Source organism: Lissotriton helveticus, chromosome 1_2, assembly GCF_964261635.1.
Source record: "Lissotriton helveticus chromosome 1_2, aLisHel1.1, whole genome shotgun sequence".
In the NCBI taxonomy this organism is placed as follows: Eukaryota; Metazoa; Chordata; class Amphibia; order Caudata; family Salamandridae; genus Lissotriton; species Lissotriton helveticus.
This window is the reverse complement of record NC_136058.1, coordinates 309,683,513-309,700,532: the sequence shown is the minus strand read 5'-3', so window position 1 is coordinate 309,700,532 and position 17,020 is coordinate 309,683,513. Positions and strand designations below refer to the sequence as shown.

The 17,020-nt window shown below is 41.9% G+C and overlaps 1 protein-coding gene across 1 annotated transcript in view; it reads left to right on the top strand.

Moving 5' to 3' along the window:
• Positions 1-10,842: 10,842 nt before the first annotated feature.
• Positions 10,843-17,020, top strand: part of LOC144803510 (neutral amino acid transporter 9-like) — a 278,514-nt gene continuing 272,336 nt past the window's right edge. The window contains exons 1-2 of the mRNA XM_078671868.1: positions 10,843-10,879; positions 11,484-11,648. Coding sequence (XP_078527994.1) covers positions 10,843-10,879; positions 11,484-11,648 — 202 coding nt within the window. The remainder of the gene's footprint in view (positions 10,880-11,483; positions 11,649-17,020) is intronic.

The following is a 17,020-nucleotide window of genomic DNA, read 5'->3' as shown; positions in this document are numbered from 1 at the left end:
ATCAGATAAGTGTTGAGGAGCAAGCAGCATTAGAAGAACTGATCACTAGTGAGGAAATGGAGGCAGCGTTAGGACAGTTAGCGCAGGGGAAAGCTGCCGGTCCAGATGAATTACCATTGGAAATTTATCAGTTGCTTTTTTTCAATCTTGAAAACTGATATGCTGGGTGTTTTTCAGGCAGCGCAGAGGGGGAACGCGCCTCCCTCGTGGGATGAGGCTAATATTTTTGTGTTAAAAAAAGGACAAACCCCCTAACTTACCAGGGTCATACATACCGATTTCTTTGTTATACGCGGATCGAACATTTATGCCAAGATTTTAGCCAATAGGTTAATGCGGGTCATTATGCCCTTGGTTTCCATGTCCGAACATGGATTCATTCCTGGTAGAAGCACTATTAACCCTATCCATAGAGTTATTACACTTATTGATTTTGCTAATGCGCATCATAAAAACTTGGGCCTAATATTTCTTGATGCTGTGAAGGCGTTCGATCTGGTATCATGGGTTTGCTTGTGGGGTATTATGCACAGGATGGGGTTTGGACCAGATTTTATTAAGTCAATTCAAAGTATGTATAAATCACAGAGAGCTAGAATCTATGTTATGGGGAGGAAATCCCAGGAAGTTTGTATTAACAGAGGAACAAGGCAGGGATGTCCTTGTTCCCCATTCCTTTTTGCATTATATATTGCCCCATTTGTGCAGATGCTAGAACAAAGTAACACAATTAAGTCAATGGAATGTGGGCCTTACCAGATACACGTTCTAGCATATGCAGATGATATTGTGGTTGCCTCTGCTGATCCTGCGCAGGCTATAAGAGAGATAGAAAAGCTGGCCGAAGAATTTGGGGTGGTGTCAGGATACAAATTTAATGCGGCCAAAACACAGATAGTATGTACCCACCTGGGCTGCCCAGGGGAGAGTCGGGTAACGTATGAAGCTCGATATCTTGGTATAAAAATCAGAATGTCCTTACAAGAACTTATCGAGGTCAATTGGGATATTACTATGTTTGTTTACTGCAAAATATACGTATTTTATTAACAGGGAAGGTGCGATAGAGGCAGAACTTCCCTCAATGTACCAGCTAATGTTAGGGGAAGAAGCTAGAAATGTGCTACTGACATCCAAGCCAAGCTACTATAAAAAAACACTAGGTTAAGATCATGAGTTCGGTCTATAAGGCTTGGAAAAGAGCATGTAAGTGGTTGAATATCCCACAAATTAATTACTACACTCCACTTGATTCAGCTATTAAGTTTCCGGAAATATTTTGGGATCTTAAGATGCTGTGTTGGAAGTTGCAGGGGATCCGATATTTGGGTGATCTATACAAAGGAGGGATGTTATGCTCATATAAGGAATTAGCTGAAAATGATCAACTTTAATATCATGATTTTTTGAAGTACCTCCAACTGCGTGACTATCTTGGTAGACATCCTCTGAATGTGGGAGTCTTGACGCTTCCAATTGTAGAGGCTATCAGAAGAAAGGCCAAGATTGGGGTACTATATGATATGCTAATTGAATCTCAAAAGCATGATTTAGTTACTCATGACCTTAAATGGGATGCACATTTAGGGGTCGAGGGAGATGTGATGCAGACTTCAATAGACATAGCGAGAAAAATACTAAAACGATGCTTAGCAACGAATTTTTTAACGCTAAGCATCGCCGGAAATTATCGCAGAGATAACTTGCTATTAGCAAGGTTTATCTCAGAAGTGATAAAAATCCTCGCGCTAACTGCCAAATGAGAGATTATTGCTGGAAAACCAACGATAATCTCTCGAAGTTTGGCGTTAGCTTGATGATAGGGACTCACAAACTTAGCCATGATATCCACCTTCCATCGGATATCATGGCTAAGTCAGGAAAATACCAGGGGCCTTATTTATGAAGGCCTTGCGCTACCGGTGCGTCACTTTTTCCCATTTTAAAAGTGACGCACCGGCGGCGCAAGGCCTTCATAAATAAGGCCCCAGGTGTAAAAAAAGCAGTGCTAACCGCGGTTAGCGCTGCTTTTTTTATCACTAACAGGGTTAGCGAAATCCTTGATAATAGAAGAAATGTCGCTTAACAACATTTCTCCTATTATTTTTCTCTGGAACGCCCCCTTTGCATCTCATTAGAGATGCAAGGGGAAGCGTAGAAAAAAAGGGTGCTAACATGCGAATTTGCGTGTTAGCACCCTGTTGCTGATAGGGAGATAATTTTATCTCCGCTTTCTTGGCTTTTAAAGCCAAAACAGCGGAGATAAATCCCTTGATAATATGCCCCGCAGTATTTTAAGACTATCTCTAATTTATACCACACACCTGAACGCATGATGAAGTGGGGTGGAAACAACAATGGTAAATATTTTAGATGTCATTCTGATCGGGCAGATGCTGTGCACGTCTTTTTTTAATGTACAGCATTGTCGCAATTTAAAAAACGAATAACAATGTTTCTGCACAAAGTTACTGGCATTTCTTTATCAATATCGAAGGTAATGATGTTACTTGGGATCTGGGGGAATAGCTCAAATAAGCAACCAATGTACACATTTAAATATTTATTATTTATTGTTGCTGCAGTTGCTCATCTCTGTATTGCTTCAGGTTGGCTTTAAAGAGAGGCTCCCTCATTCGAGAAGTGGCGGGCGAAATTTTCTCATGTTTTCAATATGGAATACAGGGGCATATTACCAAGCAATAGCGATAATTATCGCTATTGCTTGGTTAGAGACAAAGGGGCATATTACCAACCAATAGAGATCATTTTTGTCTCTAACTTATTTAGAGACAAAAATTATCGCCGCAAATCGCAGATAAACCTTGCTATTAGCAAAGTTTATCGCAAATGCGATAAAAAACGGCTGCAATGCATGAATATCGCTGAAAAGTCAGCGATATTCATGCATTATCGAGCAAATGCTCTTAGCCATGTTATCCACCTCCCATTGGATAACATGGCTAAGAACTGCTCCTGGGCAAGTGTTAGCTTTTGGAGATATTCGCGCTTAGCGCGAATATCTCCAAAAGTTGGTAATAGGAGATAGCGATGTTAGCGACTGTTTTCAGTCGCTAACATCTTGGCACGCCCACTTTGCATGTCATTAGTGATAAATATCACTGACATGCAAAGCGGGGCCCAAGATGCTCACTATCTCCTCTTTCTTGGCTTTTAAAGCCAAAAAAGCGGAGATAAAGCCCCTTGATAATATGCCCCAAAATTTTACCGCTGAGCTGCGGCGATTTTTACCGCAGATAAACCTTGGTATTACCAAGGTTTATCGCAAATGCGATAAAAAACGGCCGCAATGCATGAATATCGCTGAAAAGTCAGCGATATTCATGCATTACCGAGCTAATGTTCAGTTAGGAGTCCATCCTCCGGGGGAGGCTGGTGTCGGACAGGCTAAAATGGGTAGACCCTGGTCTCGGCTACTACAATCGCCCTCGTCGTTTTCTCTATTATCTGAGAACTTCTGTCTGAGTAAGTCGGTAGAGGAAGGCTATCTAACTCTGTGCAGATCTATTACTCATACGCTAGATACGGTTGCGCCCCTTCGTAAGTCTCGAGGTAGACTGAACCGGGCGTGTCCATGGTATACGGAGGAATTGCGCCAACTGAAATCAAGCTGTAAACGCGCCGAGAGGGCCTGGAGGAAGCACTACTCGACTCCAGCAAGGGCCTCGTTTAGGCTGGCACTGCAGGGTTACAAGGCACAGATAAAGCTGGCTAAAGCGGCTTTTCTGGAATCCACTTTGAACAAGGCGCCTAACAAGTCTCAGGCCCTGTTTAAAATCGTCCGGGACCTGTCTCATCCTGCATGCGTGGCCAACACGGTTGTTGCGTCACAGGCCCTGTGTGACTCTCTGGCTGGCGCCTTTGAGGAAAAGACCGCTAAGATTTTAGAGGGTCTAAAGAACTCTTTGCCTCCTGTTCTCGGTCTGGAAGCTCCGGTTAGTCCGTCCAGTCGACCCCGGCGGGCTGTCTTTGGCCCCGGTCCGGGAGCTCCGGACGGGCCACCCAGTCGACCTCAGCCGAGGGACTGGTCTCTCAACTCGGGCAATCTCGGTTTGGGAGCTCCGGTTAGCCCGCCCAGTCGACCCCGGCCGGCTGTCTTTGGCACCGGGCTGGGAGCTCCGGACGGTCTATCCAGTCGACCCCAGCCGAATGACTCGGCCCTTAGTTTGGTAGCCCCGGAAAATCTTTCCAGTCGACCCCAACTAGTCCTTCCTTTGAAGAATTCTGCAGCATGGCACATTTGGTGTCATCAGGCTCTCCGCTCGATCCTCTGCCTCCTAAATCTTGAAAGGCATTTCAGGCTGAATTATTTCAGCCTCTATATGCTATCTGCCTCCAATCTTTGGATCTGGCTACTGTTCCCGAATGCTGGAAGTTAGCAGTAGTGTCTCCTCTGCTTAAGAAACCAACGCTGGATCCTGCCTGCCTCTCCAATTACAGACCAATTTCCTTGCTCCCTTTTCCTATTAAGATTTTGGAAAAATGGGTGACCCGCTCTCTTTTGGGCTTCCTGGAGGAAATTGGATGGTTCGATGAGTCACAGTTTGGCTTCCGTCCTGGGCACGGGACGGAATCCGCACTGGTAACCGTACTGGACAACCTTCGTTCGCGTGTCGACAGTGGTCGGGCAGCCTTTCCAGTGCTGCTCAACATGTCGGCAGCGTTCGACACGGTTTGCCATCGGACCCTTATCGGGAGGCTTGAGGAGTGCGGGGTCACAGAGGGAGCAAGAGACTGGCTGGTATCCTATCTCAGCAATCGGCAGCAGTTGGTCTCGTTACCTCCATTTCGATCGGAACCACGGAAGGTAGGGCAGGGGGTCCCTCAGGGTTCGGCCATCAGCCCTATACTTTTTAATCTATACCTCCGCCCTTTGGTCCAGCTCATAAAATCTTTTGGTGTCTCGGCTTTTAACTACGCTGATGACACCCAGTTGGTCTTTTCTTTGGAAGGAAATAATGCGGTCCCTCTGGAGATTTTCCATCAATGAATGGCAGCCACAGCGGATTGGCTGCGGGCTAATTCCCTCCAATTTAACAGCACTAAGATGGAGGTGCTTCACTGCTCCATGGACCGGATTCCGCAAGTACTTCCAGAGAACTTTTGGCCTGTGACTTTCCCCGAGCCAGTGTCGGCGGCGGAGTCAATCCGCAATTTGGGGGTGATCTTCGGCCCAAATTTACAGCTTGATATGCACGACCATCTCTACATGCATGATACTGTTACGCATGTTGCGCAAAGTTCTACCCCTTCTCCCCGCTCAGGCCAGGCCAGAAGTAGTGCGCGGGACTATACTAAGTCGTTTAGACTACTGTAATGCGCTACTTCTGGAGGCCCCAAAAATCTGCTGGGGAAGCTACAACGGGTGCAGAATATGGCCGCCAAGCTGGCGCTTTCTCGCCCTAATTTCAGCTCCTCCACCTCAGCTTTAAGAGATCTTCATTGGCTTCCGGTGCACTCGCGCGTACTGTATAAGGCGGCGTGTCTGGTGTTTAAGGCAGTACACCGACAGGGTCCAGTGTTATTACAGAACATGTTTGCCTGGTACTCTGCCTCGCGGCCTCTTTGCTCTTCCTCGGCACAGCTGCTGGTGGTCCCAAGGTTCCTGAGAGTTAGGATGGGCGGCCGCTCATTTAGTGTAGCAGCGGCTAAACTTTGGAACTCCCTGCCGCTCTCTCTGAGAAGCCATAGGGACTACCTTCCGTTCAGGAAAGCGCTAAAAACGCATCTCTTTCCAAGAAATGTTTGAGCTGTGAAAAGTGTAGTTGACCGAAGTTCAAGCGCCAGGATGCCCTTTGGGTGACAGGTTTGCGCTCTATAAGTACACAAAATAAATAAATAAATAAATAAATAAATAAATAAATAAATAAATGCTCTTAGCCATGTTATCCACCTCCCATTGGATAACATGGCTAAGAACTGCTCAGGGCAGGTGTTAGCTTTTGGAGATATTCGCGCTTAGCGCGAATATCTCCAAAAGTTGGTAATAAGAGATAGCGATGTTAGCGACTGTTTCCAGTCGCTAACATCTTGGCACGCCCACTTTGCATGTCATTAGTGATAAATTTCACTGACATGCAAAGCGGGGCCCAAGATGGTCGCTATCTCCTACTAGCTGTCTCTAACTGGTGTTAGCGACAGCTAGGTAATAGGGAGATAATTTTATCTCCGCTTTCTTGGCCTTTAAAGCCAAAAAAACGGAGATAAACCCCCTTGATAATATGCCCCACGGTTTATATGCTGTAAAATCAGCCAAACAACAAAAACTTGGGTTTCAGATATAGGAGTCAATGAAACTCCAGTGTGCCAGAAAGCTCGACAGAGAGAGCCAGTATGCTGCCTGCTCGGTGTCATGAGCATATTGTATTGTATTGTAATTGCATTTATATAGCGCTTACTACCCCAGATGAGGCGTCAAAGCGCTTTTTCGGCGGGTAGCACGCTACTCCGGGACCCATACAGGATTAGTGTTGAATTAGTATAGTGAAAGTACATTTTAAGTGGTGGATAGACTAGTCAGTTATTTGGATTTGGAATGATAGCAGAAGGATAGAGGAGGACAAAGGTTTGTATTTATTTATTGCTCGCTTGTTGACGCATGCTATTTAGGAAGCCTATAAAGGATTAGTGGTGAATTAATATGGTGAAATATGAGGTAATTTCAGTGGTGGATATTAGTCTGTTACTTGGAGTGAGAAGGATAGCGGATGGATAGAAGTGGAAGAAAGATTTACATTCATATAGCACTTGCTACCCCTGATGGGTGTTGAAGCGCTTTTCTGGCGAGTAGCACGCCACTCCGGAACCCATAAAGGATTAGTGTTGAAAATTAGTATAGTATAAATATGAAGTAATTTGAGTAGTAGATATGTTATTCAGTTATTTGGGCAGTATATTAGTATAGTTGAATATGGAATATGGAATTTGAGAAGTGAACATGTAAGTCTGTTAATTTTGATTGAAAAGGATAGCGGAGGGATAAACGAGTGAAGGTTTTTTAGTTTTTTAAGATCTTAGCAGTAGGAAGAGGCTTTTGGATGAGTAAAAAGGAGTTTTGGGGGGAAGGAGTCAGAGGGGAGAGTTTAGAAAGATTTGTTTTAGAGGATCGGTGTAGTAAAAAGAGGTGTCAGATGGTGCAAGGAGGGGTAGAGCAGGAGAGAGTCTAGAAAGGGTTATTTTGGCAATCATAGTAGTGGTATGGGGTTTAGGATAAATTAGAGAGTGGATGTAGAGGATATATTGATAGATGTATAGGATGAGAGATAGGGTAGTGCATTAGAAGGAGTAGTAGAAAGAAGTTTGAGATGAGTCAGAAGGTTGGGCTAGAAGATATATAGAGCGAAGTATAGGCTGAGAAATAGGCTAGTGCATTGGAAATGCTAAATTAGAAGAAAGTGATAAATATATAGATCCATAAGTACATTGAAAGCCTATAGATACATAAAGGAAGTAAGTATATTTAGATTAAATATATTGATAGAGGCACAGGATGAGAAATAGGGTAGTGCATTGGATATGCTTTTTCAGGAGAAAAGTAACAGACACACAGATCCAAGTATATGGAAGGTACATAGATGCACAATGGAAGTATGTACATGTAGACCAAATATGATTTTTATTTATTGATGAGTATTATTATTATTATTTATTTATTTTAATTTAATTTTTTCTCTTATCATAATTATTTTACATGTTTTATAAAGTAATACACAAAGATAGGTACATATCTATAGTGAAAACAAATGCTTATATACAGAGGGATATGCTGTAAATTTCTTTTTCCGTATGGTGCTTATGTGGGGAAGAGGCAGATCTTGAGTAGTTTTCTGAACATAAGGTGGTTGTCGGTGGATCTTATGTTGGGGGGTAAAGAGTTCCATAGTTTGGCTGCTTGAACAGAGCAGGATGTGCCACCCATGTTTTTTTTCTTGTATCGTGGGATTTTGAGGCGAGATGCTCCTTTAGAGCGGAGGTTCCTTTGTTGAATGTGTTTGGTGATTTTATTCCTGATGAAGAGTGGTCCTATTCCATGTATTGCTTTGTGGGTAATACAAAGCAGCTTGAACGTGGATCTTCTGGCAACCGGTAACCAATGCAGGGCATTCAAGGCAGGGGAGATGTGGTCTCGTGGTTTGATATGCAAGAGTAGTCTGGCAGCCGAGTTCTGAATCCGTTGTAGTCTTTTCATGGTCGTTAAAGGTGATCCGTGGTAGAGGCTATTGGCGTAATCGAGTTTGGATAAAACAAGGGAGATGGTAACTTGGACCTTGTGTGGAAATCCCAAATGAGGGAAAATTCGTTGCAGCGTTTTTATAGTAGCAAAGCTTGATCTTGCTAGTTTGTCCACTTGGACATTCATCGACAGCTTGGAGTCCATGATCATTCCGAGGTTTCTTACTTCCTTCGATACTTTAGGCAGTGATCCCAGTTCATCAGGCCATGCGGCAAGCGGGTTGTAATTTTTCCAATCGCCACACGTGAGTATTTCAGTTTTTGAAGCATTCAATTTGAGATGGCTCCAAGTCATCCACTGATCTACGGCTCTGAGACAGCTGAAAATTGGTGATTTTCCAATGTCTTTGGGGCATTCCAGTTGAAGGAGTATTTGCGTGTCATCTGCATAGTTGTAGCACGTGAGGTGAAATTTATTGATCAGTACTGGTAAAGACTTCATGTAGATGTTGAAAAGCATGGGCGAGATGATAGAACCTTGAGGGGCCCCTGTTTTTGTGGAGTATCATATGCGGCCCATCTTCATGGCCATACAAGAAGACGGATCGATCTGTCCCTGTCAGCCAGTGATTCCTCATCATGGAGGGGGGTACCTAGCCTCACCCATTTCAGCACCCCTCTGGCGTGTGATGAGTATCCAGTGGCGTATACCTGTCCGTGCCACCTGCACCGAAGACGGTGAGCCTTTGGCAGTGTGAGGTGCATTTCATGTAGCAACGCAACGTGCACTGACTGACGTTTGAGGTAAGCATATGTATCATAGTGACGCGAGGGGGTGTGCATACCCCTCACATTCCAAAAGACTATGAGATGGTTAACAGGGGCAAGCATGAGTGTGTGTGTGGCCCGCATTTGGAAAGAGCTGAGTTGGTGGACTGGGGTAGCAGGCAAGGAACTGCAACAACTGAAGTTTGTATCGCTTGAGCATGGGCAATCTTGTGCTGCAGTTTTTAGAACGAGGAGGAGAGGGGGAAAGGGAAGAATGAAAGGGAGAAAATGGGGAAGCAAAACATGGGTTAACTGTATTAGAGCAGAGGAACAACATATATCCACTCAAACTGTGGGGCAAACGTCCCACTACAACAATCGACCGATTCTGTCAGAGGGGTAGGTGATGTAGTGCGTTAAAGGTATTGGGGGTGCTCTATCTGTGCTTGTGCTGTAGGTCCCCATGTGGCGTTGTGCTGCGCTCACAATAATGCATGTCGGGTGTGGAAGTGGAGCAGAGGAGTGATTTTTGGGTGCCCATAAATGAATGGTGTGCTGTGCGCCGCGGCGATGCATGTATTAGGTGGTAGAGCCATTGTCCTAAAAAAGTTCATCTGCAGTGTGAGACGTGACCTTGGGGAGCAGCTTAGTTTTCTCTCTGACCGGCCAAATTGCCAGGGAACTGTCACCACTTGGAAAGGGGTCAGGAGAGGCAAGCCTGCAGCTATTGATGAGGCTCGTCGGAAGCTCATTAGGTAAATGAGGACATTTTGTAGGGATTCAGTTTAGATATTTTAATGTTGTTGCCATCAGCGAACCAGGCAGAAAGTGAGGGTGTGAACATGCTTACAGTTGGAGGAAGCTGAAAGTGAAAGATTACATTATAGGAAGTTAGTTTACTTATAGGCTAATAGATGCAGTGATAAGCAGCAGGGAGGTTAAGGGTCACAATTGCAGAAGTTAAGCTACGGTAGGATGTAGATGTTACAGGGTTAGGTTAAGTGGAGGGACATTTAGGGGTGTGGTAGGATGACTTGTAGGTGACATTTTTTGTATAGAGAAGCTTTAGTTTTGTAAGGCAGAATTCGTAGGAAAATGTGTGATGTGCACCTGTTTCAATAAAAACAGCATTTTTCACTCAGAATCATGTGTCGTGGTCTGTGCTGTACCACTTTCACCCAATATGTGGCTCTTACATGTCAAACTTCTCAGCCTCAAATTTGGATACACAAATTTGTTTTCATTGCAATCATCTTTTCACGAGCAAAGAGGAAATCAAAAGAACCTCCATCTTTTGAACTAAGGCATGTAATAAACATAGTAGGATTTGGACCGTGAGCATTGCTATCAAAAGTATAAGACACATTTTCAAATATATAATGATTTTTAGGAGTAAAAAAATAACTGATACAGATTTATTTGTTTATGTGGGATTTTTTAAAATTCTTTAATATCCTTAATTGGGAATATTTTTGTTCACCAAGTCACTGGAATTATGTAGCAGGGGAGGGCCAAATTAATACGACAGAGTTGAGTAAATTATTTGGCAAAAAAAAGAAAATTATGCGCCATAATGCTGCATTTTTTGTAATACTATTAATTCATTATTTTATCATTTTTACTTCCTAATCACTGTGTGGGTATTGGTTGCTCCTCATTAGAACCAATTTAATATCCAAATACAGCAATAAGCAACAGAAAGGTGACCAGTCAACTATTGCAAAGGTCCTTCCACTCTGCTGCAACATGTGTTACTGCGATTTTAGTCATTTTTGAACCGTTTCAGCTACAAACAAAATATTTTTTGTAAAAATCTGCAGATTATGCAGCAGATGATGTATTATGTGTCAAATGCGGCAAATCCATAATAATGCGAAAACGATGCGGCTGCACAATCGCATAATTCCAGAGGCCCTGAGTATAATATATACAGTTATGTTTTTTGCATCTTATTATGAACATTTTCTTTTAAGTTACAAGTTTTCTTCCTTTGCCATGATTAGTTGATTTGCATTAATTGATGCATGTATGGGTTGGTAAAAATTATTTTGCACTATTTGCAGTTTGCTTTTCTCTTTAATGTAAATGCAATTCAGATTTTAGAACTCTTTGTTATATTTAGCCCTTTGATGTTTGTGAATTAATCTATTAGTTTAGGGCAATCCAAGATGTCATTGTCCCATATCGTTCCCAGATTATAGTGTAGTGTCCCTCACTCATCATCAATCGATATGGGCTGTTACTCTTACTTAAAGCAAATCATGATGTCACTCTCTCTCAGTGTGATATGTGATGACCATCTTCAAAGGAGTATTTTGTGCTGTCGGTCTCTTCTAAACAATATAAGATGTAAGTATTGCTTACAGTAGGGTGTTATGTCTCTCCATAATCCCGAGTTATCTCACTCCTCCTCAGATCAGTGTTATGTTCAATATATGCTGTCACTCTTCCTTAGCACATGTGGTGCCATCCTCCCACAGACCTGAGTTTGATGTCACCCTTGCTCTCCTTCCTTTCCATAGGGAAGGATCTCTCCATCGAGTTCCAAGAAGTGTGTGAGTTTTACTTCGGCAGGATAGGCCGCTGGCTGTGTCTCTTCTTCTCCATGCTGGTCTTTGTTGGAGCCCTGGTTATTTACTGGGTCCTCATGGCCAACTTCCTCTACAACACCGGGGAGTTCATCTACGGTAAGAAAACCACCACTGTGACATGTAATATACAGGATACACACTATGACGTGAGATAGATGTATGGGTTCCTTCATCAGTCTCAAAAGACTCTGATATCAGAAGTGTGGCCCTATTATGAGGCCCTTACACCACCATTGCGTCACTTTTTGTGATGCAGTAGCGGCATAAAAAATGCGCCACACTGCCCCATATTTACAAAGTGATGCTTCCAGGCCAATGCTTCACTTTGTAAACCCCTGCGATACATTATACCTGTGACATGTATAATGTATGCAGGATGGGCGTTCCGACGCAGAAAAGGAATGTATGACGTTACAATGCAATCATTTACAGCGCATGCCTACCCAACGCAGTTTTTATATCGCAACATCCTTTACAATGCATGTTTTTACAACGCATGCCATCACAAAGCATTTTTAGGAAATACATTTACAACGCATTCCATTACAACGCATACTATTACAACGCATACCATTACAGCGCATATTACTTTTATGGCCACAGTAGGGTAAGTGTTAGATAGTGTAGGGCTAAAAATTACTATTCCCACTCAAGTGAGTGCAACAGTAGGGGAAGTGTTGGATAGTGTAGGGCTAAAAATTACTATTCCCACTCCAGTGAGTGCAACAGTAGGGTAAGTGCCGGATAGTGTAGGGGTATAAATTACTATTCCCACTCCAGTGAGTGTAACAGTAGGGTAGGTGTTGGATAGTGTAAGGGTAAAAATTACTATTCCCCATTACTTACCTTATAATGCGTTGCAATGGCATGTGTTGTAGTGACATGCGGTTTAATGACATGCGTTGTAGTGACATGCAATGTAATGGCTGCGTTGTAATAGCATGTGATGTAAAGGATGTTGCATTGTAATGACTGTGTTGTAAAGGTAATACATTGTAATGACTGCCTTGTAAAGGTTGTTTCACGCAGAAAAGCCTTGTAGAAGTGGCCCTATGAAATTTATGTGATTTCACTGCGTCACTTCTACGGCGTCACTGCGTCAAATCCTTATGCCTGCTTGAAGCAGGCGTAAGGGGTGACACAGGACTTTTGACATGGTCCTGGCCCAATGTGAAATGATACATTGCTGGCGTTGTGTCTGTTTCGAGGCACACTCCAGCAAATCGCCATTTTTGCACCGATAGATATGACAGGATTCCTGACACATCTGTGAATCCATACAACATGGAGCACCATACAGTAAATACTTTGCACCCATGGTGTTGCAAGGATGGTGCACTGAAAGTGTTGCATCACTGTTTCACCTCAGCTATGCTACACTTTGCGTAAATAAGCCCAAAGTTTTCAAAAGTAGCTTTGTTGCCTGATACCGCCCACCTGATTTAGACATATTTGAACATGAGGACCGCCAGGACTGTATCAAGGACCGAGGGGATTGCCACTAAGGTGTGGTACCAGAATACCATCACCCAAATCTCTTGTCCTAAATGTAGTTCACAAAAATATCAACCAGTTGAAGTTAATCATCACGTAGGTATACCCAATAGACCATTATTTCTGTTAAGAAAAAGTCTGTCAACTATATTTTTGGCAACAAAATTCTGACATACAATCATAAAAGTATGTGATGATCATGTTAGCGAGGTATGTATCTATATATATATATATATATATATATATATATATATATATATATATATATACGCTCCTTTGCCTGACCCCAAAGATTGAGCAGCACTCCAACACAGCAGGCAGTTTCGATCTGACAGCCACAAACGCGACCTGCCTGACGTGTTTTGAAGGTGTGTCCTTCGTCCTCAGAGGCAATCGCGGTTGCAGGTGCGCTCCAGTTCCTGTCCCAACATGCCTATTTAACGCCCCCAAATGGGCGGGTCAAGTGTCCCACGGCATCATGGATGTGATGATCATATTAGCGAGGTATGTATCTATATATTTATATATATATCAAGGTGTCAGCAGACACTGAAACACGTTGGTTGTGCAAACTTGGAAATGGAAATGAAATAAAACAGAGAAATTACTTCAAAAGTACCCGTGAGTGCGAATCTGTTCTTCGTGAGAAGAGTTGGAAGAATATATATATATATATTTTTTTATACATACATTTCCAAAAACCCTATACAGATCGGACACCGACACATGGGCAGCGTTACTATTCAGTCTTGTTCTTTATTCAATCCCTTCGCTATGATGCGTTTTGGCACACCTGCCTTGTTCACACTGGCAGTCGCCATTAACAGAATGTATTTTAATTACTACACCTTATCGTTGTCAATACCTTCTCCTTGTGTGTAAGCTTTTCCAATAAATTATTTCCAAAATTTCTTCATTAATAGAAACAATAAACAAGACAAATCATACCATGATTAATTTCTTTCTTAATATGACGCTCTCATTAACTAAAACAGTGCTGGCCTGTCTTATGTATTCAGATCTAGTGGCATATGTATTCAAGTTCCACTCCCTTATTATTCTCATAGAGAGTGTGCCTGTTTAAGTTCATAGAATTTGTCGATTTCTTATTAAAAATTTAAACACTCTAATGTATAAAAACCCTAATCATAAGAAATGTACAAAAGAGTTAAGGTAGAGATAAAAAAAAATGCATAATCACATTGTAGTGCAGTCTTTGTATAAGGTGCAATGGCCCTTGTCCATTATGTTATTTGGTATCAATCAGATTGTTTTCAATCTATTCAGGTAGCTGTTCCATTTCAATCCAAACCAAATACATCATATTAAGACATATAATTAGAATCATAATATCTGCAACTATAGAACAATGCTAAAAAATGAGTACATTTGTCTAAATAAAGTGCAAGTGCTGTACAGTACATAAACTAATACACGGATATTTACCATGCATTAATACTAACGGTTAGAGCTTCAAAATTAATACCGTTTATACAAAATTGCCACGCCATGTTCTACATTTGTGCAAAAATTGTTAAAGTGCAAGTGCTTCACAGTACATACAAACGTGTTGTGTTATAATATCCTTCATCATTGCGATAAAAATGGCATTTTACTTAGTAGACTATTCCTAAAAACACTCCTGAATATCATAAGAATATCATAAGACTGACTTTAAAATACATAAAATATTACTGATGACATTGCAGTTCTATATTGCTTTATGTTATTGGTCTGTCTTCTTGGCTCTGTTTCATATTAAAAACAATTAAAACCTATCTGCAATGGATAACTTATTTACATTAAATGGACATGCAAAGCCTCTTCAGCATTTAATCCAAATGGATTCTTGGAATTAAACAACAAAATGCATTTTGACTTAAGCTGGCGGAGTTTGCTTTCGCGATTCCCACCTCTTCTTAATTTCTGTACTTGGTCAATTGCAAAATATGATAATTCATTAATATTGCCTTTGTGCACCTCATTGATGTGGCGTGCTACTACATAGCTTTTATCATTATTTTTCACCGTCCTGAGGTGTTGCAGGATGCGGACATGCGTGTATCGTACTCCCAACACACATCTTAGGGCATGTGCATTGTAAAATGTAAACCACAAATTCACTTTTGCAATTCAATGAACACCTTGTTTTTCATGGGTTACTTAATAATGGTGATATGACCTGTTTTTCATTTCTACCAATCTTACATGCCTTTCATTTAAAGCACTTGCGGAAGCCGGGACTGACTTTCAGCCATCCGCCTCCTCTTGTTACTTCCAGGCTGGTATAAAAAAGGTCATTCCTCATTGATTTTGCTTTGTTAAAAGTCACCATAGGTCTACGTGACACCATCCCTTTTAGTATTGGATCTTGTTTTACCAGATGCCAATGCCTACACAGACTATCTCTCACTTTAGCCTGGTAGGCATTGTATCCAGTAACCATTTTAATTTGATTCCAAGTGTTCTTTTTCTTTTCCTTCATTTTTTCTATGTCTGGTTTTAACAATGTTTCCCTCTCTTTGCTTATCTGATAGTGTCATGTTTGTACCCTCTCTGCAAAAACCTATTGGTGAGTGTATCCTGTGCTTCTTGGAGTGCCATGGGTTCACTGCAATTTAATTTCATCCTTAATTGTTCTGCGTAAGGGATACTAATTTTCAATCTTGGGGGATGAAAGCTTTCTGCATGCAATATCGTATTGCCAGCAGTGGGTTTTCTGTAAGTGTGGTATGAATCACCCCCTGTTTCACATATACCTCTAAGTCCAAGTATCTAACACTAGAGTTACTTATATGTTCAGTGAATTTCAAATTTAAATCATTTGTATTGATATCATGTACAAATGCCTTAGCTGTTTCTTCCGATCCATCCCACAATATGAAAAGATCATCGATGAATCGAATCTACACTACTACGTGATCATTCCATTCCCTATTGTGTTCGATTCTGAGCACCTGCTCCTCCCACCAGACCATATGCAAATTAGCATAGCTGCGGGCGAAGCATGTGCCCATTGCAGTGCCCTGTAGCTGCTTGTACGTGTCTCCACCAAACATAAAGTGATTATTAGTTAGACACAGTCTACACATTTCCACTAACATGCTTGTATGTTGGTATAGGTTGATAGGTCTTGTGTTTAGAAAATGGTGTATTGCCCCCAATCCATCATCGTGAGCAATGCTTGTATATAAGCTTACAACGTCTAACGTGATCAGGAGGTATGTATCTTTCCATGCCATGGTAGCAATTTTATTCAGGAAATCCCTTGTATCCTAGATGTATGCAGGTAGTGCTTTTGCATACACCTGCAGGAAAGAATCTAAATACCTAGAAGTTGACTCAAATAAACTGCCAATGGCAGAGATTATTGGCCTGCCTGGTGGAGTTTCTTTTTTTTTGTGGATTTTCTGTATCAAATATAGGGGATGCATCACTGGGTTGTCCACTTTCAGGAATAGGTCCTCAGCTTGCGTGAATATTATAATCCTAATCTTTATTTTATTTTATTTATTTTATTTTGAAGGCCTTATATAATGAGAACAAGATCCTTGCGGATGTCAGAACGCTTTACATTCAATCAGGCTGGGTATACAAACGAATACATGTAGGCACATCAAGAATACATAACAAATAGTGCAAAGTGAGGCATTAGGGTACAGGAACAACATAAAACCGCTGTGTTAGGTCGTGGTCAGAGCGCGTACCTAGAAAGTCTGGAAGGCTCCTTGTCGATGTGAGTGTTAATGGTAAGGGGGTGCTTGGTCCTCTGCTGTACTTCGGACAAGTTACTCTGTGGTACTTTGAGATAACATTCTTGGTCCTTTAATTGTAACTTTGCTTCAGCTTTGTATGTTTCTAATGGCCAAAGGACCAGCTTCCCATGCTTATCTGCTTGTCTGACTACTATATCTTGTCTGTTCTTAATTTTGGTGACTAGAGCCTGATATTCCTTTTCAAAGTGGCTTCCACCC